Raw genomic sequence first — 26,447 nt, 5'->3', positions numbered from 1 at the left:
TTGTGTTTATTTTTGGTTTTGGCCGTGTGGAAAGGTGCCAGACTCGTATCCTTAACACACATCCTGCTACTTCCAGCTACGTTTGTCAACAGAGCCGCAGATGCAGCAGCTTATTAACTGCGCGTTTGATCAGAGCAGAACTTCACCGTGATCTTGTCGGAGTGTCTTCTCAGATAAAAGATTATTGTGACCTAATCATGTGCTTGTACCAGTGAGCAGCGATGGGCTCGTCACTGGAGGAAATCCAATTGATCACCTGAAAACCGTCCCACCCTTTTTAAAGCACACATAAGACAGCCTGCTGACAACAGCTGGAGCGACTCTCTGACACAGTCACAGACACTTACAGGATCTTTTTTTTTTCTGCTGGAGGGTTTCACTGGACTTGACTGGCAGAGGTGTAGCAAGGTAAGACTTCTCAATGATACTGAAATTAAGAAAAATATGAGAGGGGGTTTCATGAATACTTTATCTGTGTCCTTATCGATGCAACATAACAAAGTTGTGTTTCTATTTGTTTCAGTGTGTTTCAGTTGAATCTGAACTGAACTGGGATAAAAATGGGAAACGAGCAGTCCACCCAAAAAGGGGTAACCCAGGTTAGTCCACACCAGGCCTGACATGTTACCTGTAAAGCATCTGTAACTCCTTTAACTCTGCTGCCTCTTAATCTGCTGTACGTGGGACAGAAAGTCTTTGTCTGCTGCTTTTCCAAAGTTTCCTGAAATTGTGGTGTGTTAAGTTGTTTGTTTACAGTCTTATCTTGCTTGTACACGATGTGTCGTGTCGTGCACGGCTTGTACTGGTTATTTATTCTTTTCCTGTATTACTTTCTGTGTAGAATGGAAAAGTTCCCGAGAAGCATGAAAATGGATCAGCCAACGGCGTCACTGCAAACATCACATCGACTGGAATTGATATCAATGGTGAGAGACATTTTCTTTTCTTTTCTCATTAAGTTAAATAAAGGAAAAGTGATAAATAACAACAATGTCTGCTCTGAAAATGTGTTTTCTTAAAATTTGGGGATTCTCAGGCTGAAATATTATGATTAACCTTGAACGGTTCTATTTAATTGCTTCTTGTTTCGTGGGAAAAACTAATTTATCAGCGTGTGACAGACGAAACCACAAGATGTGTCCATGTCCATGTTGGATCAGTCCCCTGGTCTCCTTAATACTCTGCAAACACAGTGACTCCCAGCTGGATTGTCCCGTCAGGTTTCCAGTGAAGGCGTTGTCCCCAGTCACTGACATGGAGCCACTGTTTGACCTGTCACAGTTTGATTAGTGCTGAAATACAGTCACATTCCCACTGGAGCCTGAGTTTGTCTAAGAGCTCATGTTGACGCCTGAGATATGGATTCTACTTTCTCCAGTTGACCAGCCCATGTTTACATGCTCAAGTATAATATTGGATGTGCAGAGATTAATAGAGATGTTAAACAATAAAAACTGTGAATTGGTTCATCGGTGTTTGCATATGTTGTTATTCAATAAGTTTGAATATTGCAATTCAGGCAAAAAATACAAATTCAGGAAGAAAAACAATCATCAGTAACAAGTTCTCCTATTTTTTAAACATCTACATAAACATTTGTTCCAGTTTTTTCCCATACAAAATAGTGTGGTCTCATTAAAGGAGCTATGATGAAATTATTTTTGTCAGTTAATTAAAAAATACATTTATAGATAAAAGTTCCTCAGCACAGCACGAAAGGAGGGGAAGTCATTAAGCCAACTCTCAGAATGTTTGTGAATTGAAAGAGTCGTCACTCTGTTTCAACCAGATCGAACTCTATAGTTTGAAAGATGCTGCATGAAACTTTTCTTCATACACTGATCCCTTGTTTTTTTGTTGCAGTTAATACTGAGACCAAGTTCAACCAGAGGAACGAGGCCTTCAACCTGGACCTCGCCACGGAATCCACAGAGCCGGACTTTGTGGTCGTGGACTCGGAACCCGCGGAGGCCCAAGTGGTTCCTGAAATCATCGAGGCCGTCGTCAAGGTGGTGGAAGCCAAGAGGAGTAAATCAGCTTTTGGCAAAATGTTCAAGAAGAAGCCAGAACCTCCAGCTGAGGTCGTGAAGGTCGAACAACCAGAGAAGTCAAACGAAGACGTAACGGACCAAAGTCCTGCTGCTGCTGATCCAGAGCCGGTGAGTAGATCTACTGGTTTAACACATGATATCTACTTCCTTACTGTCAACCAGCCCAATAAACTGATTCTACTTTCAAGCATTGATAGCTTCAATACTAAAATCCCTTGAGTGACTCTGTCTTCACAGTCACTGTCGTCTGCTTTGAGTCAATACTTGAAACAAATGTGTGTTAATCTACAACTGATAATAATCCTCACACAATTCAGTTTATTCCTGTTTGACCTAAAGAGCCCAAAGGTTTTAGGAAATAATTAATCTTAGAGTAAACTTTTATATTTGATGTTTTTTAGTTAAAAATTACCTTTTCAGTATGAACTAATGGTCTTTATGGGTTTCATCTTTCTATTTTGACTCATTAAGTTTATAAAAAAAACAGTTTTTGTTCTGCAATAATCTAAAAAACAATCCAAACTGATCAAACAGCATGAAATCACTTAGATTTCCTTGACACCTTCACATTAAGCAAAAATATTACTCACAAAAACATACTGCAAAAAGAAACCACAAAATAATTCCATCACAGAGAGACCACACAAATATGAACGCATGTAAAATGCATTGCAAAACATTTATTCTGCATTAAAGACAGAATTACACCAAGAGGTATTTATTAGTTGATAATATATTTATTAATTCTTGTTTAATTCATTCACAGTAAACACTGCATGTGAAAGTCATTAAAGTAAAAAATGTAATCCAACATCTAGAGATTTAAATCAACATCTCACTGACACAGGAACAGTTTGATTTGAGGAGAACACTAACAACTTGCACAATAAATCAAACTTTATAACTTTTAAGATTTCCATTTAAGACGGTTGTGTTTCCATTCACTTTAAACACACAGTGAGATCAGGAACACGGTGGTTGTTTTTTTGTCTCGGAAGCAAAAAAACCAAATGTATTTTATCTAAACAAAAATGTAAATTTCTACGATAAAGGAGTTGAACCCGTTCGGAGAAGAAGAAGCTGCTGTAGTGATCGTCACCAGGAACCAGGAGGAGGTGGAACCTCCGGGAACAGCCGACACGTCTACACAAACCGACGCTAAAGTCGAAGTCGATATCGCGACGCAAACCGATGAAGATGAAGACACGACTGCGATGTCGCCTGAGGACCCGGCGGATGATACAGTTGTGATAGAGTCAGTGACGACGGGAGAGTCCCTGGATCAGTGTGTTGTCATTGCTGAGGAGGCTGTGGAGGAGGAGGCCTCTGACTATCCGACATGTGGGATCATCTGTGAAGAGGTGATGGTGATGGAGGACGATGAGTTTGAGAATATTACGTTCAGAGCAGATCTGGTGGAGGTGATAGAGATCGGCCCGTGCTCCGCAGAGGACGAGAGTTTCAATGCACCCGAGGAAACTGAGCTAGAAATCGCTACGGAACCAGAATCAGACCCAAACAGATCCGTGACAGAAGAGGAAGAAGATGAAACTGTGTCGCTGGAGGTGCAGCATCCTAAAGTGGTGGCAGATTTCATGGAGCTGGTTTTCTCTTCTGTTTCTGTCTCAATCAACCACTTTGCAGTGGATGAAGCAATAACTGAAGAAAACGCTGAAGCAGCTGGAGACGTGTCAGCTGGTGTGGAGCTGATCGGAACGCCAGAGCCCCAGGAAGAAAATGGCGCCCCCTCCCTGTACGAAGAGATCCTGACTGCGGTGCTGGGAACCATCTGTGAGGAGACAAATCCTGAAAACCAAGACACATCTGGAGAAGAACCTCCTGTCCTGACTGAGACAACGATTCAGGTTACGGAGGAATCGGCCCATGTCGTGGTCACATCTGATGAGGCCGTTGCACCAGAAACAAGCGACCAAGACAAACCGAGCCCCGTGATTGACGATGAAGCCTCAGAGAAGTGTGGCGAGGAAGAGATCACCACCGTGGAGGTTTCTCCCAGTGAGCTCATCCCCACCGAGGAACTCCCTGAAGATGAGACTCCAGAAATCATCAACGCTGAGATTAGTGAAGGACCAGAAACAGTTGACGAATCAGAGCCAAGTCCTGCTGTTGTCCCTGGAGGTGATGAGGTGATACCAGAGGCAGCAATTGATCTCCTCGCTCGGCAATTTGTCGTCACTGTTACCATCCATCAGGAGCCTGCGGCACATCATGAAAACCTGGTGGAAGAGGAGGTGATACCAGAGGCAGCAATTGACCTCCTCGCTCAGCTCTTTGCCGTCACTGTCACCAGCCCTCAGGAGCCTGAAGCAGATCATGAAAACCTGGTGGAAGAGGAGGTGATCACTGCAACAGTCTTCAAGCCCCTCTCAGCAGAACACGAAGTCAGCCTCACAGTTCCAGAAGAGCCTGTGGACGAGATAAGTGTCCCAACCAAAGACGAGAGATCTGCCGAGCAGTTGAATGAAGAAGCTATAGAGGCTTTGTCCAAGGAACTCGATGCGGTGCCTGAAAGTCCAGAGGAGGAAACCGCAGTTTTCAACGCTTCAGAAGAACCTGAAGAAGAAAGTAACGTAGAAGAGGAAAAACCTGACGTACCCGAGGATGTTCCGGCACAAACTGAAAACATCCAAACACCAGAACAACTTCTACTTACCTCAGAGGAACCTGCAGAAGAAGATCCAAGCGCTTGTGAGGAAGAAGCCACCACCGAGGTGTTGGAGAAGACTCTGGAAGCCGTGGTTGAAGCTGTTCTAGAGAAGCTCGAAGTCACAGAGAAGATAGTCGAGGAAATTGTAGAAGTTCTGTCTCAAAATGAAAGCATTGAAACCCCCGAACAAATTATCAGCATCTCAGAGGAACCTGCCCAGGAACATCCAAGACCATCTGAAGAAGATGCCACCACACAGATGTTGGAGAACACACTAGAATCAGTCGTTGAAGCTGTTTCCGAGTTGCTTGAAGTCAGGGAAAAGTTAGTCCAGGAATCTGAAGAGGTTTTGGCACAAACTGAAAGCATCGAGACATCCGAACAAATTCCTCTTATCTCAGTGGAACCTACACAAGCTGATTTGGAGAAGCTTGAAGTCACGGAAAACATAGTGGAGGAACCCGAAGAGGTTTTGGCACAAACTGAAAGCATCGAGACATCCGAACAAATTCCTCTAATCTCAGTGGAACCCACACAAGCTGATTTGGAGAAGCTTGAAGTCACGGAAAACATAGTCGAGGAATCTGAAGATGTGTCTGTGACGCCAGTGGAAGCCCCAGAGGAGTCCGAGCCGAGTTATTCAGTCCACGAGGAGGAAGAGGAGAAGGTTGTGATTGATGAAGAAGCTCCACCTGTGAGTGCAGACTTGAGTGGGTCACCGGCAAAACCCGAAGTGCTCGTGGTAATCTCAGATACGACTGAGGATGAAGTTGCACAGGAGATCACACCTGAATCAGCCACTGAGGAAGAAATCTCAGTATTTAACGCTTCGGAAGAACTTGAAGCAGAAAGCAACGTAGAAGAGGAAAAACCTGACGTACCCGAGGATGTTCTGTCACAAACTGAAAGCATCCAAACACCAGAACAAATTCTACTTACCTCAGAGGAACCTGCAGAAGCTGTTCTGGAGAAGCTTGAAGTCACGGAAAAGGTAGTCGAGGAATCTGAAGATGTTTTGGCACAAACTGAAAGCATCGATACACCAGAACAAATTCTTCTTATCTCACTGGAACCTACAGAAGCTGTTTTGGAGAAGCATGAAGTCAAGGAAAACATAGTGGAGGAACCCGAAGATGTGTCTGTGACGCCAGTGGAAGCCACAGAGGAGTCCGAGCCGAGTTACTCAGTCCACGAGGAGGAAGAGGAGAAGGTTGTGATTGATGAAGAAGCTCCACCTGAGAAGACAGTCGAGGAAATTGTAGATGTTCTGGCTCAAAATGAAAGCACTGAAATACCAGAACAATTTATCAGCATCTCAGAGGAACCTGCACAGGAAAATCAAACAAACAATTCCCCGGAGGTTCCAGTCGAGAGGGAAGCCGTGGCCGAGTGCGTCGAGGCCGTTCTCGAGACCATCGAAGAAGAACTCATCGAGGAGGAGGCGACTGAGACTTCAGAGGAGGTCTCACCAGAGAGCGACTCGACAGAATCATCAGCTGACTCACAAAGTGCTGAAGCTAGAGACGGTTTGGACTTGGACTCTTTACGTGAGAAGCTGCAGTCGGCCTGTGTGTCAGTCGTTGAGTCATCCACGTACAGTCTGGGCGGTTTAGAGATCCTGACTCAGGGAAACAGTTTCACCATCAGCATCCACGTGGCGCCCAAGACAGAGCAGCAATAACAAATTATGAAAGGAATTCTTTTTTGAATGTCGTTTTTTTGTTTTGAACAAATACCGATCTACCTCATCAGGACGTTGTGCTTTATGTTTAATGTTTTGCAATAAAATGATAAAAATGAAAACTCCTCTTGTGTTTGTCCCTAATTTATTGATATTATCTCGACAAATAAACTTTGCTCGTATGAAAATGTATCAAAAAGAGAAATAAACCCGGTCGGTGTTGTACTCTACATGTGTGCGCTATAAGGACACAGCAAGGTATTTGAGTTTTCTGACATTTCTCAGGACATAACTCTCACACATTGTTGAATATCAATGAGTGAGGGGTGGGACACACACATTAATAAAAGGCTGATTGTTGACAATGCCCCGAGTAGGCAGAGGCATGGTTGGAATTGTGCTCCCCTCTCAGTGCTGCCGATTAAGACACTCACTGTGCTTGCACATCAGCTCCGCCGCTGCAGCATCACCCTCAAAGGCCGATTCTTTGTGTGATGGTGTATAGGAGACAGCGACAGCCGACCTAACGCCAGAGGCCCAATCACCACCGGAGCCCGACTGTGGTGTGAGCGCCGACGCAGGACCGGAGGAGGACAACCCCCCCGAGACTGACGCCAGTCAAGCTGAGGAGAGCGACCCGGACGACAACCCAGTTATGAACTTCTTCAAAACACTAGTAAGTGATTCAGGAAACAAGAGATTGATATTTTCTGATTTGCTTGTCTTGTGAAATCAACGGGAAAGATTCGTAGTTCAACTGCTTTAATCGAATTGGGAAGAAAACCTTGTTATCTTCGGTTATTACTGAACCACACAGCTAATGGAACATCACAGGTCTCATTCATTTTGCTGGAATTATTGTCTGAAGGTTTCAAAGCTGAGACGTTTGGTGACTAGTCTGATAAACTGGAGATGGGAGATAATAAATCAACCGGTGGCGACGTCAGACAGTGTTTCATCTGTACTCGTCTGTTTGTTGGGGTTTATGAAAGTGGCAGTTTAAAGGTATCAATAACACAATAATAACAACAACAACAAGCAGCGATTGTGCTCCTCTTCATCACGCTGCCTCTGGGACTGCTGCGGGGTTTAAAGAGTCCCCATCTCCCCCCCGGGGGCCCATGCTAATAATCGAGGGTTTGAACATGCGGGAATGTGGCGGCCTATTGTTCGGCCCCGGAGCGTGAGCTCACAAGGGAGGCCTGTGCGGTCGGACGTGGAGGTTTGTGAAGACGGGAGCGAGGGCAGGCCTACGCCATCGCCGGAGCACAATGGCCGTCACAATGACAGCGCATGTACTGTATGTGCTCTGTCAGGGAGCTCAGAGTGGCCTCAGTGCGCCTGAGTCAGGCCGCAGCACAGAGGCCCATGTCTGCCTCCGGGAGAGGCTTCTGTTTTATTCAAATAATTATTATTCTGTCCCCGTTATAACTGAATCCTCTGTTTCTGAGTGTTCCGGCTTCACTACCAGCGGCAACACAACGCTCCATGATGCTGACACACACTCATAATAACACTTGAGGAACTTAAAGGTTTTAACTTTCATACTATAACTTTTTCTTCATGCGCAGGTGACTCCCACTAAAACGTCCAAAAAGGAAACGGCCACTCCAGACGCCGCAAAAGACCAGGTGACCCGATGACATCACAGATCACATTACACCACATGATCGCTTGCTTTTATTTCATTTGCTCTAATTGCTTTATTTCCTTAAACCTTATCAGTTAATCCCATATTGTTAATGATCATTTGATTATGGAACACCAGCTGCTACAGGTGCAAGTCCCTGTAACCAGCCTTTCTTTTCTGTTGGACCATATCTCTGTGACATTTTAAAGGGACAAGCTTTTACTCGACATGTACACAAGCTTCTTTCTTTTTTTTTATTTGGGGCAGATCTTTATTTGCTTTGGTTTAACTTCACTCGCTAACTGCTTCCTCTTTCTGTTGCCAAATAGTCCCAGCAGGAGACCCACCCAGCGGCAGCCACCACTGTGAGCATAGAACCCTGAACTGGTTTTTTATTTCTATATGAGATCCTGAAACACTTCCAAAACATCACTGGGTTCAGTTTGACACCTTATTTTCTCATTTGTCTGTTTACGCACTAAATCACATTTTTAATTGCTGATATTTGATATTATACGTCGCCTGAAATTGACTAAAATGCTATTTGAACGTTCTCTCTCCATCTTGCACAGACTGCACAAGTCTCCGAGCCGCCTGCAGCACCCAAAGGAATGTCCATCCCACCTCCTCCTCCTCCAGAGCCACCGAAGATGGAAATCAGGGGAGAAGCAGCTGCCAAACCTGCGAAGCCGACACCCAAAGACGAACCGAAGGCGGCTGCCAAGCAACCCGAGCCCTCGAAAGGAAAAGCTGCCAAATCTGCTTTCGGCAAATTCTTCCGTCCAAAGGTAAATAAGTGGAGATGACAAGATGAGAGCATGAGGGTGTGAGGTTATGACGTAGTGTGAAACGTGCTGTATGTGAAGTTGAGGTGAAGCTAGGGGTCAAGGCTTCCAAAGACAAGGCTGCTGCAGCACGTGGAGCCGAGGCCCCGGCCCCGACCCCCGGCCCCGACCTCGGCTCAGCCTGCTACTGACTGAACCACAGCTGGTTGAATGGTTTTCTGGAGGAAGAGACCGAACAATGTGCTTCAGACACTATGCAAAGAAGCATCGGCCTCCTCAGTTCAACTTGCGACCACTAGGTGTCACTGGAAAATGGACTCAGATCTTTGTTTCTACCCCAGTGAAGAAACACATTCCCATTATCGACGTGGTGATTCATTTCATTTCAACTTTGACATTTTGACAAATCTATTCATTTTTGCAGACTTGCCCGGAGTTAGATGAGAAGATCGAAGTCTAGCTCATGTCTGAGCTGAATCCAGGCAGCAGTTAGCTTAGCTTAGCATAAATACTGGAAACGATTGTTTGTTTGATTGTCAGTTGGATTACGCAAAAACTAGTGAGCGGATTCCCACAATATTTGACAGAAAGATGGAACATTGGCTAAGAGAGAATTTGCTAACTTTTGACATGGATCGGGACAAAGGGGTGGATCTATAAATGTTTTATCACTCTTGTTAGATAGGTCATAAATGGATAGATGCAAAAATCGGACAAAATTAGTAGATTTATATCTGAGCGTGCACAGCTGAGCGCCTTCAGATTCAAATCTGGATCTAGCGGATTGAAATGTGGTTTATTTCAGCTACTGTACAAGTACGTCTTGAAACCTGCGACTCCCACAGATGTGTAGCTGAGATAATATGGATTCACTAGAAGTAATAGATTCTATCCTCAACAGCTTTAGAACTGTTCAAATATTTAAATAGCCTTCGCAGATGTATGCTCTCTACGTGTTTATGTCATAGTTTGGTTTTCTCATCTAAGGCTAATGATTTAAATATCTAAATGTCAAACTGTTCCTTTAAGCAGTTCATGCAGGTCGTCTTTCATCGTCATACTAACACACTAAGCTGTTCTCAATGTAAATATTTCATGCATTGTGAGGCTCTGGGTTAATCGTCGTTGTTGCTTCCTGTCTGTCTCGTTGACCTGTCCACTAACGATATTAACCCGTCCCCTGTCCTGCAGACTGTCCCAGACACTCCACCGGCCGCAGTGCACGTAGAGCTGCAGCCAGGTGTAGAAGAACAGGTAAAACAGGGAGTCTGCTCTCTCATCGCAGCTCTGCAGGGAAAAACTGTGTTCATGTACTCTGGTGTGTCTCACCAGCAACTCCTCACATAATGAGCATATCATGTCTGTGCTGCACAACAGACACACTGTCCAGTGAGATAAAGCATATTCAGTTAACTCAGATTTAAACCTACTCTGCAGGAGACACCTGAGGAGGCGGCAGAGGCAGGTGTAGAGGTCCAGGTAAAGAAGGGTTCCTAATGTTGCGGGGTTTTTATGATTATATCAAATCAACATCTTGTGAATTAAATGGATCTTTTGCTTTTGGATTAATTTGCATTTGCTCAGAGTGAAAATAAGGTAGAAGATCAGGAGAAAGCCGAGGAGGTGGAACAGCCAGTTGTAGAGGAGCAGGTAAATCAACGAGAGGTGATCGGGATTATTATAACTATGTTTACTTCTTCTCTCTGCAGACACCTCTGATATGATGCTGATTTAATATATGATAAAATAGTTCTTTATTAATTTAGGTAAAAACTTCACTTTGCAGTTTGTAATTAGTAATTTACTGAAGTTTAAACACCCAACCTTTACTGCAGGTGGTAGATGGAGAACCAGAGTCAGTGGAAGAAGCCGAGGTAAAATAAAAGAGTTCGACATTTTGGGAAATATCCTTATTTGCTTTGAAATTTAGATTTTTAAATTTCAAAGACCCTGAATATCTATTTCCTGTCGCTAAGCTAAGCTGCAGCTGTCTCTTCATATTTTATTGATTCTCTTATTTCCCAAAATGTAAAATCACCTCTTTAAAGAAAGAGAATCTCTTACTTCTCCCTTTTCTTTTTCTGAATTTCACATTGTTTGGTTGTGCATGATGTTTTGGAGTTCTTTCTTCTTACAGGGACTGGAACTGATGATTTCTGTTTCCGCCCCCCCTCTGCTGTGACCTCGGGGTATTTTCTCTCCTCTTCTTTCCCGTGCAGGTGGCAGATCACCCCCCCTCTCTTGCTCTGTCAGCTTCCATGATGGCCGTGCCTTCAATCTGTCGATAGCTCATGATCTGTGTATTTCCTCTCCTCTGCCGCTTTGAAAACAGAAAGTGGATCCCTCAAAAGCCGGCACCCTGGAGGCCGCCGCGAAGCCAGAGCCGCCGCCGCCTGTTCAGGAAGAGAAGAAGAAAACAGGCTCCAAATCACCTTTCCTCTCTTTCTTCAAACCCAAAGTAAGAACCGGTTCATTCCTTTTGAAATATCTGAACATCTCTGAGTGTGAATCATGAGCACAAAGGTGCAGGAAGCTCCACAGCAGAAGCACTGAAGCAGTGAAAACATGATTAACCAGATGATTTCATTAATTATATCTGGTATTAAAAGTCCCTTTCTTCATATTTGAGAATCATAATGACCCATCAGTGCTTCTCATCGTCCCTCATCCCTTAATGCAACTTCAGATATCATCTCAGAGTCACATCTGCATTGAACCACTGCAGCACATGAGACGTTTTGAACCTCTGTGTCTCATGATGTCTTCCACCTTTCAGGCTGAACCCAAGAAGGACCCCCCCGCCCCGGCGGCCGCGGCAGCAGAGGCCGCTCAGACGGTCAAAGCCAAGGAGGAGCCCAAAGCAGCGGCCAAGTCAGCGGAGGTGGTCGTAGAAAACAAACAAGCTTCTGTGCCGGCGGCAGACGATGCAGCCAACGCTCCCAAGAAACTGGAGAAGAGGAACTCCATCGGCCATTTCTTCAAAGGCTTCGTAAGGAGATTCATCCTCACAGCAACATACATGCACATAAACACACTCATCATTATAATATGTTTGAATTGCTTGTTATTGCAATATGTGGCTTCATGACCACAAGATGGCAGCAGCAGCTCACCCAGTCATTAAACCTGTGGAATTTGATTTTTAAAACCTCACAGTTAATAAACTTGATTTTGTCCTGAGGGAAACTTAATTACACACATTTTATGCACCGATTAAGTTTAGTGACGTGAGAAGAGAGGAAACTGCAAAAGCACTTTTGGATGAAATCACTTTTCACTAGACGAGATGAGACAGAGAAGAATGTGAATGAAAGAAACCCCTCTTTGATTTGTCTCCCTCTGAACCTCAGGGTGTGAAGCGTCACTCGACAGACGCCGGAGTCCAGGCTGAGCCGGCCGTCGCTGCAGCAGCAGAAAAGACCAAATGAACCAACAATGAAGTTTCCTTGTACAGTTTCTCTCACTCCATCTCCATCTCCATCTCTCTCTCTCTCTTCCTCTCTCTTTCTCATCCCCCCCTTCAGGCTCTTTATTCACTTTAACGACACTCTATGTTACGGTTTGGAACGTGGCAGCGGGAGAGGGAAGGGACTAGAGGACAAATGGATAAAAGCAAGTGAACAGTTGGAACTAGTGGCAGGTTGAACGTGTATGTATATCTATATATATATATATTAGGTCATATAAAATGTCTCGACAAGTATCGCAGGGTGAGTGTGAAACCTTTTCCAAAGACATTTAATGTGACTTCGCTCCGATTCCTGCAACCTGAGGCGCCGGGACTTTACGAAAAACACAAAACCACGCTTTGCCTTTACCGATTAATTTAGTCTGAAACGTTTAAAATAAAACATATTGTCATTTAGCTTCATAGCAGAAACAAAATAATCATACCTGGAGGAGTTAATGTGATAAGAGCTTCGTCTAACAAACTGCACTTATAGACTTTATTAATCCACGAAAGCTACGTGTACACTGAAGCACATGCAGAATCATAAGGGGAAACCACAATCTTTAGTGTGTCTGCAGGAAGCTGATTTTTAAGTATTTGTGTTAACAAATGCAGCCGCGGTGGCAAAATGGTGTCGTTGCGAAATGTGTGTTGTTGTCGTGCCTCCAGACGTCATAGTCGTCATAAATCACAGACAAGTAGCTTTTAATTTGTTAGCAGCACTTTGTGTCGTGTCATTAAACTGAAGTCTCACTGTGTGATATGTGCTCTTGTTTGCCTTCGTGTGTGCGTGTATGTGTAACTTCAGTTTTCTCGAAGACAATAAATATGTATGTAAGCATTTGTCTATTTATTCTTCATGAGCGCGAACAACAATGGATCGGTGGAAGTCGATCACACTTAATATCTGGGTGTCGCAGCGACTGGAGAAGAATGTCGCTCATCGGGTTCGGCAGCTAAATATGACAATAACTCATCAGCGCTCACATCAGAATCCTTAAATGCACCGGAGCAGTGGGTGTGACACAAATACTGTGAGTCCTCTGTGTTTATTTGTGTATCTGACAGAAAAGAGACAAAGATCTGACCGACGTGCACAATTACTGATTCAGAAAAGTTCACATCCAAGTCATTCCAACATGTTTTTGGTTAAAATTCACCAAAGTCAATTTCTACTGACCTCTACAATAGCTTATGTTTTATTCGCCTCCTTCCTCTCACTGTTTGAAAGTGAATGGGAGGTTCATCACTGACATATTTGCGTCTGTGTGACCGAGCCTGAAGAGACTGGATGTTTTTTAAGACTACTGACAGGAGAGGGGCACTTCAGGGGCCAATCAGATTCCAGCTGTGCCCCTCTGGCCCCACCCGTAGATCCACCCCTGCGGACATAGTCAACAATGTTAAAAAAAAAGGATAAAAATATTCAAAATAATATAGAAAACTGATCGACCCTCATTTGTAGCTCTGACAGACTGAAGGTTGATGCCTGGACATCAATATTCTCTGAGATGTGTTTTGGGGATAAAACATATAACGCAAGATCAAAGAACTTGTATATTTAAAATCAAAGCCACACCTCAATTCTTACTTTCACTTTTATGATGTAATATCTATGATTGACGGCTCAGTGTGTTGGAAGGAAGTGTGTCAGATACCCACGTCTGAGACCCCCCCCGCCCCCCGCCCCATTAAGGGATGAGTCATGGCCCCTGAGGGCAAAACTCCCCCTGCTCATTTGCTCCTTTGTCATCAATGAGTGGTTATCTGCTCGTATTACTCTCTTTAGTAGGTGTGATCTGAGAAATGTCCGTGGCACTGAAGTTGAAGAAGGCTGCTCGGTTCATGTCGGCCGTATTTTCCCCCTGATGGTTTGTTTCACATGAAGATGCAGAGCACATGTTCTCTCACCAAACACAAAGTGCACGGCTCGGGGAAGAGGAGGGGTTTTATAAAAGAGGGTTAATGACACAGAAATATCGATTCTATAGATCAATTATCCCGACATCCTGTGAACAGCATGTGCTCACACAATATTTCAACCGAACCCACAACAGAAACCTGAGATAGAAATCTACAGAGAACCTCACAATCACTTCCTGACGTCTTCTTATTTAATATTTGAGGTTGCGGACGAGGTTGAACGCTGCATTTCCCTTTATGAGCTTTTTAAAGGGGAGACATTTCTTTATGTGAAACGTTGAGAGCAGTTCAGTTGGATGAGGTCCGGTCCCTCCTCTCTGCACAGACGATAACGAACTGAGGGTCTTGTAAAATAGGACACAGCTATAGGTATGGATTAAACCCTGCAGACTGTGTCACTGCACGAGAGCGGCTCGGCTCCACCGCCGTGTTGCTGCAGTTCATCCCAGGACAATGCATGAAGCTGTGTGAACGCCCAGGGCCCAGAGAGGGTGGGGCATGGGCGGGGAGGGAGGGGGGGGGGGGGGGGGGGGGGGCAGTGTGCAGGGAGGCTCGACAGGAGGCCTGCTGTCAGGACTAATGTGCATCACGGCACTGCTCAGTGGTAACAGGTCCGTTCTGCTGCTGGACCACAGAGTGAAGAGAACCTGAGCCTCTGAAAGATGTGAGGCAGGGATTCTAATGCAGATTCTCTCTATTCATGTTTAAAGGAATCTTACATGTGTAGTCTGAATAATAGTGACTTCAACTTTTAGTGCGTTTATTCAAAATACCTTGGTGATACCCAGATATTCATATTAGTGAGAGGATTGTGTTTTAACAACACCTGAAAGATGGACACATGAGGGATTGACTTTACTCAACACTTTGTAATTCATGAGGTAAAAAATCAGTTTTCTATTTAGAATAAGAATCTGGTTTTATTGCCAAGCAGGTTCGCCCATACAAGGAATCTTCTGTGGTGTATTTGTGCAAGTGTAGATATAAGAAAGATAAAAATAGGAAACAAAGACAAAGTTAAATATAAAAACCTCTGCCAGTAAGAGAACTTGAACAATGCAGAAACGATGCATTTATGTTTTTCACCGAGGCATTTGAGTTAGTTCCTGAATTCAATCTTTGTACTTGTGTTTTCTCTTTATTCATAGTTATTCAAAATAAGGTTTAATAGATCAATTAATTAGAGTTTGATAATGACGTCTCAGGAATCATTGCCAGTATTTTAACATATGAATATTATAAGCTCAATTCATTATCTTTATCTTTATTGGTCGGTCTCTAAATAATATGAAAATGTTATGTCTTTTTTTTAATCTATTATAATCTTTATAAAGTCCATTATAAGTGCTGCTCTCATCCTATTTGAGATTACTTGTTATTGTTGATATCTTTTGTTAACATGTGCAGATTAACTGTGTGCGTCTCTGAAAAGCAAAGTGTGGAGGATGAAGATCTATAAGTCAAAGAAGGTTACAGTGACAGAATGATCCCAGCATCAGAACAAAGGGACTCTTCCTCTTCTCAATTTCTCCTCCTCCCAAGAAGCACAACATTTCCGTGATGATCCACAACACAACAGCTGGTTGCATTGAATAAACATTACCGGCTCCGGGTGAGAAAGAAGATTATCCCTCAGGAGCGACACCAGGATTGTGAAAGACGCCCGGCTGTGAATCCTGAGGAGAACAATGCAGTCAGCTGCTCCTGACACGTCAAGACAAAAACAAGCCGCCGCAGCCTCTTCCCCGTCCACTGAATACATAACTACTCACAAAAACACACACAACTTAATCTCCTGGTCAGTGCTGAGTACACACACGTGGGATTTGTTGTGAGAGGAAAACAATCTGAGACAATGAGTTTGGAGGGATTTTGGGAGAGAAATTAAATTAGCATAAAGTCCCACAATAGGACAAAGTTAATTAAATCAGTTGGAGGAAAAAACAATGTTTGCCCACTTGTTGCTGTCACTTGTTCTCCTGCACATGATGGCCGCCCCGTTAAATACCTGCAGCAGCATCATCATCGAGTGTGAAGACAGGTTTGTGTGGTGGAAACACAAACTGCCGAAGCACCTCCAGGTGAAAAGGGGGATTGTTTCTCTTTCTGATCGGCTCCAGGTCTCTCTTCATCACCCTGCCGCTGCAGATTGATCGCCCTTCACTGAGCCTTTGTGGAGCCGGAACAATGGGAAATGAGCGGGAGGCCTCCATGTGTCACACGTGGTGCTTTTGATTAACATACTCCACTTGTTTGTGGTACAGGATCTCGGGGTGAAGAGAGAGAACAGAACAACACAAAACAAAAACTGAATCATAGAGGACAACAGTGTTTTCAACTCGAGGCGGCACAAGGAGGCGGATGAGTCGATTGGTTCGGTTTGGTAGGGAACAAAAGAACCGACAGATTCACGATGAAATAAACTGTCACTCAGAGAGAAGATATCATTTCCCCCCCGATGATACCATATAATTCAATTTAATCTTGATTTAACCAGGCGGTCTCATTTGGATATTTCAAGAGAGACCTGAGAATAACCAACAATTAAAAACAACACCACAAGGATTTAATTAAAAACGATTAAAAGAATCAATTTAAATTCACCAGATACCGATTTTTATTTGGATCTGCACCAAGTTACAGCCGCTTATCGATATCAGTCACCTACATATGTATTTTCATCAAGATCCATGAGTTGTTCTCTCATGAAAGAAAGATAAACAAATCCTGGGTCCGCCCCCAGATCTGGATCCACAACTTAATTTAATGGATTCCTCTCTGACCCAGTTTTCCATAATTCAAAGATCTTATACATACATGTAAAGATATAAAGAAATATGTTATTATAAAAATTTAAAAAAGTAACAGCATCAGAAAATTACTTTATACAGAGAACAGAATAACAGTATTTACAAACTATCAAAATAATAAAAAACCTTTATACATTTTAAATCCTGCTGACAAACAGTCAATCAAACAGACGGACACACAAACACAGAAGTCAACATCAGTGGCAGTTTCTTTTTATAATAAGTACAATATCATCTCTCATGTTGACTGTGTGAAAGACACATGATCCTTTTATTAGTATCTGGCAGCGGCACAGTGATCACATGCACAGCCTCCAGCTGCTGAAACATAAACATCTACTGGTGTCTCCGTCCCAAAGCACTGGATCTAAACCTGTTTGGTAATGACAAAGGATTTAAACATTTAAAAAAAGAAAATGTATAAAAGCAAACACACATTTTAATAACACCACAAAGCAGCCATTACTGAGATAGAGAGAGGAGGGGGGGGGGGGGGGTTCAGGCTGTAGAGTCTAATGTGAGAGATGGTGTTGGCAAACCAGTCTTTGTTCACTGTTCCTTCACTGGGAGTGGTTACTGATAAAGTTTTTTTTTTCTTTCTTCCAGACATTGCTGCCATTCAGAGGGAGTTTGTGTGCGTGTGTGTGAGTGTGTGTAGTGTGTGTGTGTGTGTGTGTGTCAGCCACTGAATATCTGCATTGAGTGAACCGTGCATGGCTTTCTGCTGCTGCTGCCCTCCCTGCCTGGTGTCTGTGTGCAGGGCTGTGAGGGTGGAGGAGGGGCAGCTGTTTAATTACACACAGGCCTGTGGAGGCGGCTGTAGGTGGTGGATCTCTATCTCACCGAATCACTGCCGGATCTGTGGAGTTTCCACCAGAGGCCACCGGCTCTACACAGCCGGCATCCAGTCCATACTCATAAATTCCTGTTATTATAATAAGGTTTTTGTAATGTTTGGAATGACTCTTCTCTTTGAATTAAAGGGCTTTTAACCAGACCCCCCTCTCCTCCTCTTCCTCCTCACATTTACATACACCACTGTAAAGTAGCAGAGCTCGTCAGCTGTGTGTGTGTTTGTCTGTGTGTGTGTAGGCAAATCAAAGTGTGTAGCTTTAAAACAATCTCCTCGAGCTTGTTTCTATTCAGGCTCCATGGAGGCTGTGAAGGAACAACCTGAAAACGTCCTCATGACTCAACCCGGCCTCTCAGTTTCTGCAAAAAAAACACAACCCTCATGTATCTGTGAAAAGTTCGAGTCTCCCCCTCCCCCACCTCCACATGGTAGCTGGTGCATGACGTGAGAGCAGGAGGAGAAGAAGAGGAAGAAGAAGAAGAAGAAGAAGAAGGAGAAGAAGAAGAAGAAGAAGAGGGGGCCTCTCTTTAAAGGTGCTGCAGCGTTACATGTGAGACAGTGCTGTTGTGTAGCCCCAGGCCTCCAACTACACACAGTGACTTTAACCAGGTCAGTGGACTGAAGTGTGTGTGTGTCTGTGTGTGCAACAGCATCACTGGGAAAATAACAAGTTCAAACACAACTACACGTGTTTGTTTGGGAGTAAATAACCACACAAACAAAACACAGGCATGTGCTTGTTGGTTGTTTATTTATTTATTCATTAATTAATTAAGATTAACGTGCACCCCTTTTTTTTTTTTCCTTTCTGTTCCACGCGACCACGTGACCCTCTTTTTTTTTTTGTTATTTGGGGAAGGGAGGGTTTGTAACTGCTGCACGTGCACGCGCCCCATTCGTTGTTAAGAGTGTGTGCGTGTGTGTGTGTGTGAGAGAGAGAGAGAGAGAGAGAGAGAGGGAGAGGGAGAGGGAGCGGGAGCGCGCGCGGCCGGATTCAACAGCTGCACGAGCGAAAAAAGAGTCCGAACAAAAAAAAAATGATCCGATACAAGGTGAGTGATCAGCGGCGTTAGCATCGCTAGCATCGGCGTTAGCGGCTCCGGAGCTCCGCGTCTCTCGGTATCACTCCCGGAAACTGTGCGGGTGTGTTGTGTGGTGTTTGGTGAGTTTTCTAACATTTCACAAACAAACAAACAAACAAACAAAAAGCGTACGTTTGTTTTTTTCCCCTGATAACTTCACTCGCTAACGCTAGCACGGTGTCAACTTCTTCTATAAAGTGGCATCAGTGGAATCTGAACACACACACACACACAGACACACACGGTGGGTCCACGCAGTGTGTTGTCATGAACGCTTCTGATAAAGTTAACGTAGAGTAAAAAGTTCGTGATTCCAAGCGTCAAAGTGTTTGTGTAATTTCTATTGATTGGTATCGACGCTTTGCGTATTAAGCGCACGTACACGCGTAATAGCTGCTCTCAATGGAGGTTAAGTAGAAACTCTTAAGAATAAATTGTGTAAATGGCAGTAACAAGGTGGCTCCGCACATATTATAAATATATATATATATATATATATATATAAAGTTATTGATGAAGAATGTGCTCACCTTGATTAAACTCAGGTGAAATCAACACAAAGACACACCGAGCAAACAAAGTGATAACAAGTGTTAAGTGCTGGAAAAACAACTCATCTGATAATATTCATAATTATAATAATAACTTTTCAATACAAGCAACAACAAACAATATGGAAATCAAACACAATCAGAGGAAAGAGGTCACAATAATTAAGAAACAATTAATAAAAGTCAGAGACGTCATGTGATATAAGATTGTTTTTTTTATATATATATAAGAGAGGTGCCTTTAAAGGGATGGTTCACCCTAAAATGAAAAATCACTTATTCACTCACCACTATGAGAGGAGGGGGGGTTGAATCCACAAATCACTTCTGTAGCTTCAGTGATAAACAGCGTTGCAGCCAAATCCAATACAACTGAAGTAACTTGGACAACAACAGCGTGGAGAAATGTTATGTTTTTATCTTTTGTTTTTATGTTTGAAGAATTTCACTATTTACTTAAATTGTATTGGATGTGGAAGCAACATTGTTTAAACTCCAAAAGTTTGTTTGTGGACTCAAACACTTCAACCCCCCCCCCACCCACCATCAGCATATGTAATGTATGTAATGAGAGCCTTTTCATTTTTGGGGTGAACCATCTCTTTAACAAAGAGGTAACCAAATAACATATACTCATGACTTTTAAAGGTTCAGTGTTTAGGATTTAAATGAAAGGATTTAATTGATTATGGAATAATCCTACTGAAATTTATATGAATTGTGTGTCTCATCCAAATTATATGAATTATTGTTTTCTTTACACATTTAAATACTTTATATTTACAAGAGGAGCGGCTCGTCTATACGGAGGCCGCCATGTTGTTTTTTTTACAGGAGCCCAGACTGGACAATCTTAACACGTTTTTATTTTCAGTGAAAACCGAACCTTTAATGAACTACAGCAGTTCTAATGGGCTTGACTCTGTCGGTGTCACACTCTTCACTTTGGCTTCGTCATGAACCTGCTCGTCCAGTTCCTCCGCTCCTGACTCAATCAAACAACTAGAGAGATTTAGAATTTCTCCAACCGCATAATTCAATTTAAAATAACTTCATTAATGCATGAGGAACTTTGTTTGTGTAAAAGTATCAACAACATCAAGAGAGTAATCAAGAGCAAGTGCAGCGTATAACTGTAAAAGCAATAAACAAACAAACAATAGAGTTAAAGTGATGATTCAATCAACCACTAATTAGACTGATTGATGTCTAGTAGTCCTGAATGTGAGTCATCTGTTTCTCTGTAACTGAATAAGTTGTGTAACCTGTGTGTGTGCATGTGTAGATAATAGAAATATCAGAGTCTATTATACCTGCTGAAACTGTGCTAAGACTAAGTCACCAGGAGGTAGTGCCACCGGTCACACAACAAGAGTAGAATAAGATCAAACACCTGAAACATACCAGGCAAATGTGCAACGTGTGAGTCAACAAGGAAGCTGAAGGTGTGTGGTTGTTGTTGAAAGCTTTTAAAACAGCACCCAAACCAAATCCATGTAATGTTTCTAAAGTTTTAATTAGAATTTAGAATCAGATAGCTGTAAGGCTAGATATTATGTTTTATGTTATGGATTTCAGCAGTTTTTTGTATTCAGTGAAAACTATCACCATCTACACCTTGTATTAAAGAGTGTGGTTAACAAACATATGTAGAGGAATAGCAGTTTTAACCTATATATTTATATTAATCACATTAAAGGTATATGATTATATAGCTGCTTACACACGTACATACTAAGAATTAAGAGGAATAAACCGTGTGAGCAGGAAGAAAGCAGTTTTTATGTGTTTTATCAGTGATCTGCATATAGAGGAAATGACTTGTCTGTGTAGTTGATTGCTAAAAAAGACACATTTCCTGTTTCAGTATGAGGGAAGTCAATTCTGTGTGCTGTATTTCAAACAGATATTTATCTCCAGTCAGGTGGCGGCTACCTGATTCTAGTTTCTCACCGAGCAAAGCCTGAACACTCTTTTTCCCATGTTCTCATATTTTCCAGGTTCCTAAAAGTCTGGACAGTGAATAGAGCATTGTAGCTCCGCCCCCACTGGACGATGCCGACTCACTCGCTGCTGCCGTTAATGGAGAGCCCAGATGGACTCGCCCATGATATTCTGATCAGTAACAATGCAAGCATCCCCGGGTGTGGCTCCAGCATGACGCCACACGCCATCAGCTCAGAGAAGGCTGGGTATCAACCTGCAGGAAGCTCGCCGCTGTCCTGCATGTTCTGTGAGGAGACCTTCACTCATCAGGACGAGCTGGGACCCCACGTGCTCGCTCGCCACCCCACCACCTTCTCTGAACCCACTGTGCTCCGAGTGGAAGCTGAATTCAGGATCCCAGGAGAGCGAGCCCGACCCAAGCCGAGCAGCCACCCCCCCACCGAAAAGGAGGAGGTGCACAGCTGCATTGTGTGTGGCCAGGTGTCACAAGATGCCAGCGAGCTGGAGGCTCATATGAGGAAGCACAAGGACTACTTCACTTACTGCTGTAACGTCTGCGGCCGGCGTTTTCGAGAGCCGTGGTTCCTGAAGAACCACATGAAGATGCACGCGAAGCCTGGAGCCAAGAGCAAGGCCCAGCAGGACCTGGAGACCCCGGCTACAGTCAATGACGTGGTCCAGGACCCTTCAGACCCCGTGGTCACTGTTTACAAAATGTGCATGGTTTGTGGGTTTTTCTTCCCCGACCACGACAGTTTGGTTGAACATAGTAAAGTACACAACAGAGAGATGGAGCACAGCAGAGATAAAGACAAGGAGGACGTGGACGCCACTACTGAGTCCCTCACCGAACAGGAAACATTTCTTCACAGTTTGAACCTTCGGCCTCATTCTGCAGGAAATGGTTTGCGAAATGAGAGATCATCAAAATGGATTCCCCAGCTCGATCCCTTCAACACCTACCAGGCCTGGCAGCTGGCCACAAAGGGCAAGATAGCAGTGGGTCCGAATAATACGAAAGACATCGGCCAGGAAGCCAGCACAGACAACGAGGACTGCAACTCCGATAAGGAGGAGTTGAATAGTATCTGGTCTGAAGGCCAAGGAGACAAGGCCGCGAAGGAGGTCCTTGGAAGAGCTGCAGCAGAAAGCCCAGCGCCTCGCCGGAGGTCTCTCATGCAAAAAGATAAGGACAAAGAGAGGCCGACCACTTGTGAGGAATGTCGGAGAACCTTCAGGACGTACCACCAGTTAGTTCTCCACTCCAGGGTGCACAAGCGAGAGCGAGGTGGCGAGGAGAGCCCCACTTCCTCCCTGGAGGGGAAGCTGTCGAGGGTGGGCTCCCTGGACCACGTGGAGGACGGGTCCGAGGAGGGCGTGGAGGAAGCTGCAGGTAAACTTTAGGAACAATTCACACACACACACACATTGATTTGATGTTGAAGTGTTTCATGCAGAAAAGCTCTGGTTCCAAGGGCTCCCTCTGCTGATGAAGGATGGTAACACATCTGTGATTTGTGTTTATTATTCTGTGGAGTCATTTGTGTGTTTTTCTGTTTTCAAAGGTGAAGACGGGTTCGATCGATCAAAGGTCAGATCTAAAGAATGCAGTTACTGCGGCAAGTCATTCCGATCCAGCTATTACCTCACAGTTCATCTGAGGACTCACACGGGTACAGACACATTCGGCTTTAATATAAATAAGAGAATTTACTTTATTGTGTCCAGTGTTTCTAATTCTGTGATTCTTTTCTGTTTTGTTTCAGGTGAAAAACCTTTCAAGTGTGTTTACTGTGACTACGCTGCAGCCCAGAAGACGTCTCTGAAGTATCACCTGGAGCGCCGCCACAAGAACAAACCTGACGTGGAGCTCGCCAGCAGACACGTGCCCTCGGCGCCGTCTCCCTCCAACGGGAAACACGGGAACGAATCCAAACTCTGGGTTCCGAGCGCCGCAGCAACACCGGACGACAAATACGATAGCGTGGTTAGCAAACTGGGAAAACCCCTCGCCCAGTTGAACGCCGAGTACGAGAAGCTGATTGCAAAGTCTTCTTACTCGCCGGCTGAAGACGTGCCGGTGAAGTGTCCTCTACCTGTTAACATGAAGATGGAGAGGGAAGATATAAAAGAGGAAAACTCCGAGGCTCCATTAAATCTGTGCTTAAGAGCGACTCTCTCCATCCCTGCCGGTGTAGAACCCAGAGATGCATTAAATCCAATCGCCTGTTCTTTCTGTGCGTATAGAACCATGTACCCCGAGGTTCTGATCATGCACAAGAGGCTGACTCACAAGGACAAGTCGGACACCGCCAAGAAGACTGGATACGGAGGCAGCGTGAAACAGAAGCGTTACACGGGCTGCCCCCCCGCGCTCGACGGCAAAGACGTCGTCCCGCTCCCGATGATTGACAGGCGCCACCCCCGTCGAACCAAATCCCCCCCGCCCCAACCCGCCAAACCACAGGAGAAGACGCCGCCTGTTAACCCGCCTCAAGGTGTGAAGCTCTCCCCGGCCCTCGCACCCCTCAGCAACGTCCCCCCGGAGACTCAGCGCTACAGACAGAGTTCTGACCCGCACCCCAGTCAGGAGTCCCCCAGGTTCCCCGAGCACATGAGGAAACCCACCACAGGCAGCAAGTACGCGATGGAGCGACCGGGCCCCCCGGACCGAGTGGGAGTCGGTGAGAGGAGCTACCCGGTGCGGAGTGATGCCATGTGGCACTCGGAAGCCGCCAGGCTGTGTCTGTCCAGCCGGTTCGGGAGCCTCCCCCAGATGGATTTTGGAGAATCTTCCAGCAAGAGACTGAAGTACTCGGTACCCAGCGGCCGGGAGGCTGACGTCGGGGAGAAGCCCGGCTTCAGAGCGCCGCTCGGGGATGGATCCAGCAGAGTGATCATCTCAGGGAGAGGTGTGAGAACCATGGCCCCGTCCACGGCTCCTGAGACGCTGGGTCACGTGAAGAACACGGCGTCGGCCATGGGAGGAGCTTTGGAAGCCGAGTGGAACATGATGAACCTGCTTCGACCCTACACGCCCAGCGACCTGGCCTCCCTCTACCACAGCTCGGCCGCTAACCCCAATCACGCGGGCCTGACCAACCAGAGAGCAGGTATGTGTTAGATCAGCAGCTTCAGGGGAGATCCAGGAGTCTGAGATCTCCTTTAGGAAGCCACACTTTACTTTTTAAGGGTGGCTCTGGCACTAACTGAGCGGTTTTCTTTCTCAGGCGGCAGAACGGTGCTGTACCAACACTTACCCACTCTGCCCATCCTGCAGAGGAGAGACCCCGCCGGCCCGTTCCCTCACCAGCGCTACGGGGCTTCGGACAAAAGCAGCTGAAGTGGCACCGAGGTACAGGGCTGAAGAAGAATCTATTGATCTGCACACAGTGGGGCTCTGTGTTTTTTTGGGGGGGATCTTTGAAAAGTTAAACCTGGTGAATGAATCAAGTGATGATTGAAAACAACAGATTGTTTTCCTCTCTCTTTAGATTGAACTGTGCTGCTACCTTATTTTCGGAGAGAATGTTTTCAATGTACAGATTTAAAGAAGAGACGTCTGTGCTCAGAAAGTGGCTCCTCTAATTTAATATTTCTTTCAATAGCAGAACATTTATGTTGTGTTGACATTTCAGGGCTCAGGCGTTTAGTGTACGTCTTGTTTTGTTGTTGTTTTGTTGTACTTTTTGAATGAAAAAGTGCAGAGTATCTCTCTCTTTAAAGTTATTCTTCCACTGGTGTGCACTGTGATAGTTTCTTTCTCTGAACCTCTGTTGTTTTTGACCCACACTAAAGTCCAGGTACCTGTAAGTGTCTATGACATAACAGTAAAATGTGTCACGTGGGATGACGTCAGTATATCGGTACAACTTGTATGAAGTGAAAACCTAAGAAGAAAGATCTGTGTGAAGTATTTGCTGCTCAGTTTGTCGACGTCCAAGCGGTGGTTAAGCACTGTCCTGTTTCTCTGTTTCCTTTCCCAAAGCACTGGTGGGTGGGGGACCTTCTGTCCAATAGCTTGATGGCTTCGGCCCAGTGGTTTACAAACCGGCCAGAGTAACGAGTCCTTCTGTGTTCGCTGGAGTGGTCTACCTCACATTGTGCTCTCCACACTGTTCTTCTTGTTGTGTCTTGCTGCTGGACACGAGTTTGTCGTCCGTCACAGTATTTGTCGACCACTCGAGACCTCGAGCTGGTCCGGTGACAAAGAGCAGCTCCTGCTGAGGCACAAACCATTACACTGTGCTTCTTTCATATACTTGATATTCATGAGCCCGGTTTGAAAACACAGAACCGATATCGAGGTTATTGTTTATCCCCTTCTTTTTTTTTTTGAAATGGCAAATGTCTCTCAGCTGCTTTGGCCTCAAATCTATGAGCTGCAAAATGAACCAGACCTCGTGGATTTCTGTTTGTGTGTTTAAAGACTCGTGCTGTGTGTTTCCTCGGTGTCTGGAAAGTGAGGTTGTGTGTCGGCTCTGGCTGATCGTGGCCTTTTACATGTGACCTGGTGCATTTTGGGGGAAAAACACAAAACCAGTGACGCTGGCTCGATGTGAACACTGTGAACAAAAAAAAGTCTCAGGTTTATTATCTGTTGTGTAATTTAGTATTTTTGCCACTTTGAAAGGCTTAGGTTAAGTTATTTGTTTTTTTTGTTTTGGTATCCACATTACATGTGTACTTATATTCAAATTAAAATATTGTTTGAGATTTGTATGACACCTTTCAATAATAAAGTGACATGCGAGGAGCTCGGTGGTTTGATGTGTTATTTACCTGCACACAATGAGTTAGTGCACTGGTTTTCTTTTTGTGTGATGTGGCGCTTTGTGTTTTATTTTTATTTCATTTATTTATGTTTTAACCTGAAGGTCACCTTGAGACACTGGAATTGTCCAAAAGTCAACTTATTAAAACCACATTTAAATTCACTACATCCACATTTTTATTTGGATCTGCACTTAATAGCTCACACTCATAAATATCAGTTCCCTAAACATGTCTGATTA

General features: G+C 44.4%; 2 protein-coding genes across 5 annotated transcripts; both read left to right on the top strand.

The window, feature by feature from the left end:
* The first annotated feature begins 77 nt into the window (after window positions 1-77).
* On the top strand, window positions 78-13,107 carry bcas1 (brain enriched myelin associated protein 1). Of its 2 annotated transcripts, XM_053424966.1 has the most exons (15): window positions 78-408; window positions 524-599; window positions 842-926; window positions 1,864-2,159; window positions 6,906-7,076; window positions 7,972-8,031; window positions 8,360-8,395; window positions 8,603-8,818; window positions 10,007-10,069; window positions 10,253-10,294; window positions 10,400-10,465; window positions 10,651-10,689; window positions 11,148-11,273; window positions 11,592-11,804; window positions 12,166-13,107. In XM_053424966.1, exons 2-15 carry the CDS (start codon window positions 561-563, stop codon window positions 12,241-12,243), a joined length of 1,530 nt encoding a protein of 509 aa, XP_053280941.1. In that variant the 5' UTR covers window positions 78-408; window positions 524-560; the 3' UTR covers window positions 12,244-13,107. The 2 variants fall into 2 exon arrangements, with proteins under 2 accessions (XP_053280941.1, XP_053280942.1); XM_053424967.1 differs by lacking the exon at window positions 8,360-8,395.
* Window positions 13,108-18,140: 5,033 nt separating this feature from the next.
* znf217 (zinc finger protein 217) lies at window positions 18,141-26,188 on the top strand. Of its 3 annotated transcripts, none has more exons than XM_053424965.1 (5): window positions 18,141-18,461; window positions 21,486-22,825; window positions 22,998-23,105; window positions 23,199-24,545; window positions 24,663-26,188. In XM_053424965.1, exons 2-5 carry the CDS (start codon window positions 21,541-21,543, stop codon window positions 24,773-24,775), a joined length of 2,853 nt encoding a protein of 950 aa, XP_053280940.1. In that variant the 5' UTR covers window positions 18,141-18,461; window positions 21,486-21,540; the 3' UTR covers window positions 24,776-26,188. The 3 variants fall into 3 exon arrangements, with proteins under 3 accessions (XP_053280940.1, XP_053280939.1, XP_053280938.1); XM_053424964.1 differs by lacking the exon at window positions 18,141-18,461 and adding an exon at window positions 18,777-18,904; XM_053424963.1 differs by lacking the exon at window positions 18,141-18,461 and adding an exon at window positions 18,782-19,014.
* Window positions 26,189-26,447: the final 259 nt, after the last annotated feature.

The sequence above is a fragment of the Pleuronectes platessa genome, chromosome 6 (genome assembly GCF_947347685.1).
Source record: "Pleuronectes platessa chromosome 6, fPlePla1.1, whole genome shotgun sequence".
Classification (NCBI taxonomy): domain Eukaryota; kingdom Metazoa; phylum Chordata; class Actinopteri; order Pleuronectiformes; family Pleuronectidae; genus Pleuronectes; species Pleuronectes platessa.
Note: the sequence above shows the minus strand (reverse complement) of the source record. Positions and strands in the feature narration are given on the sequence as shown.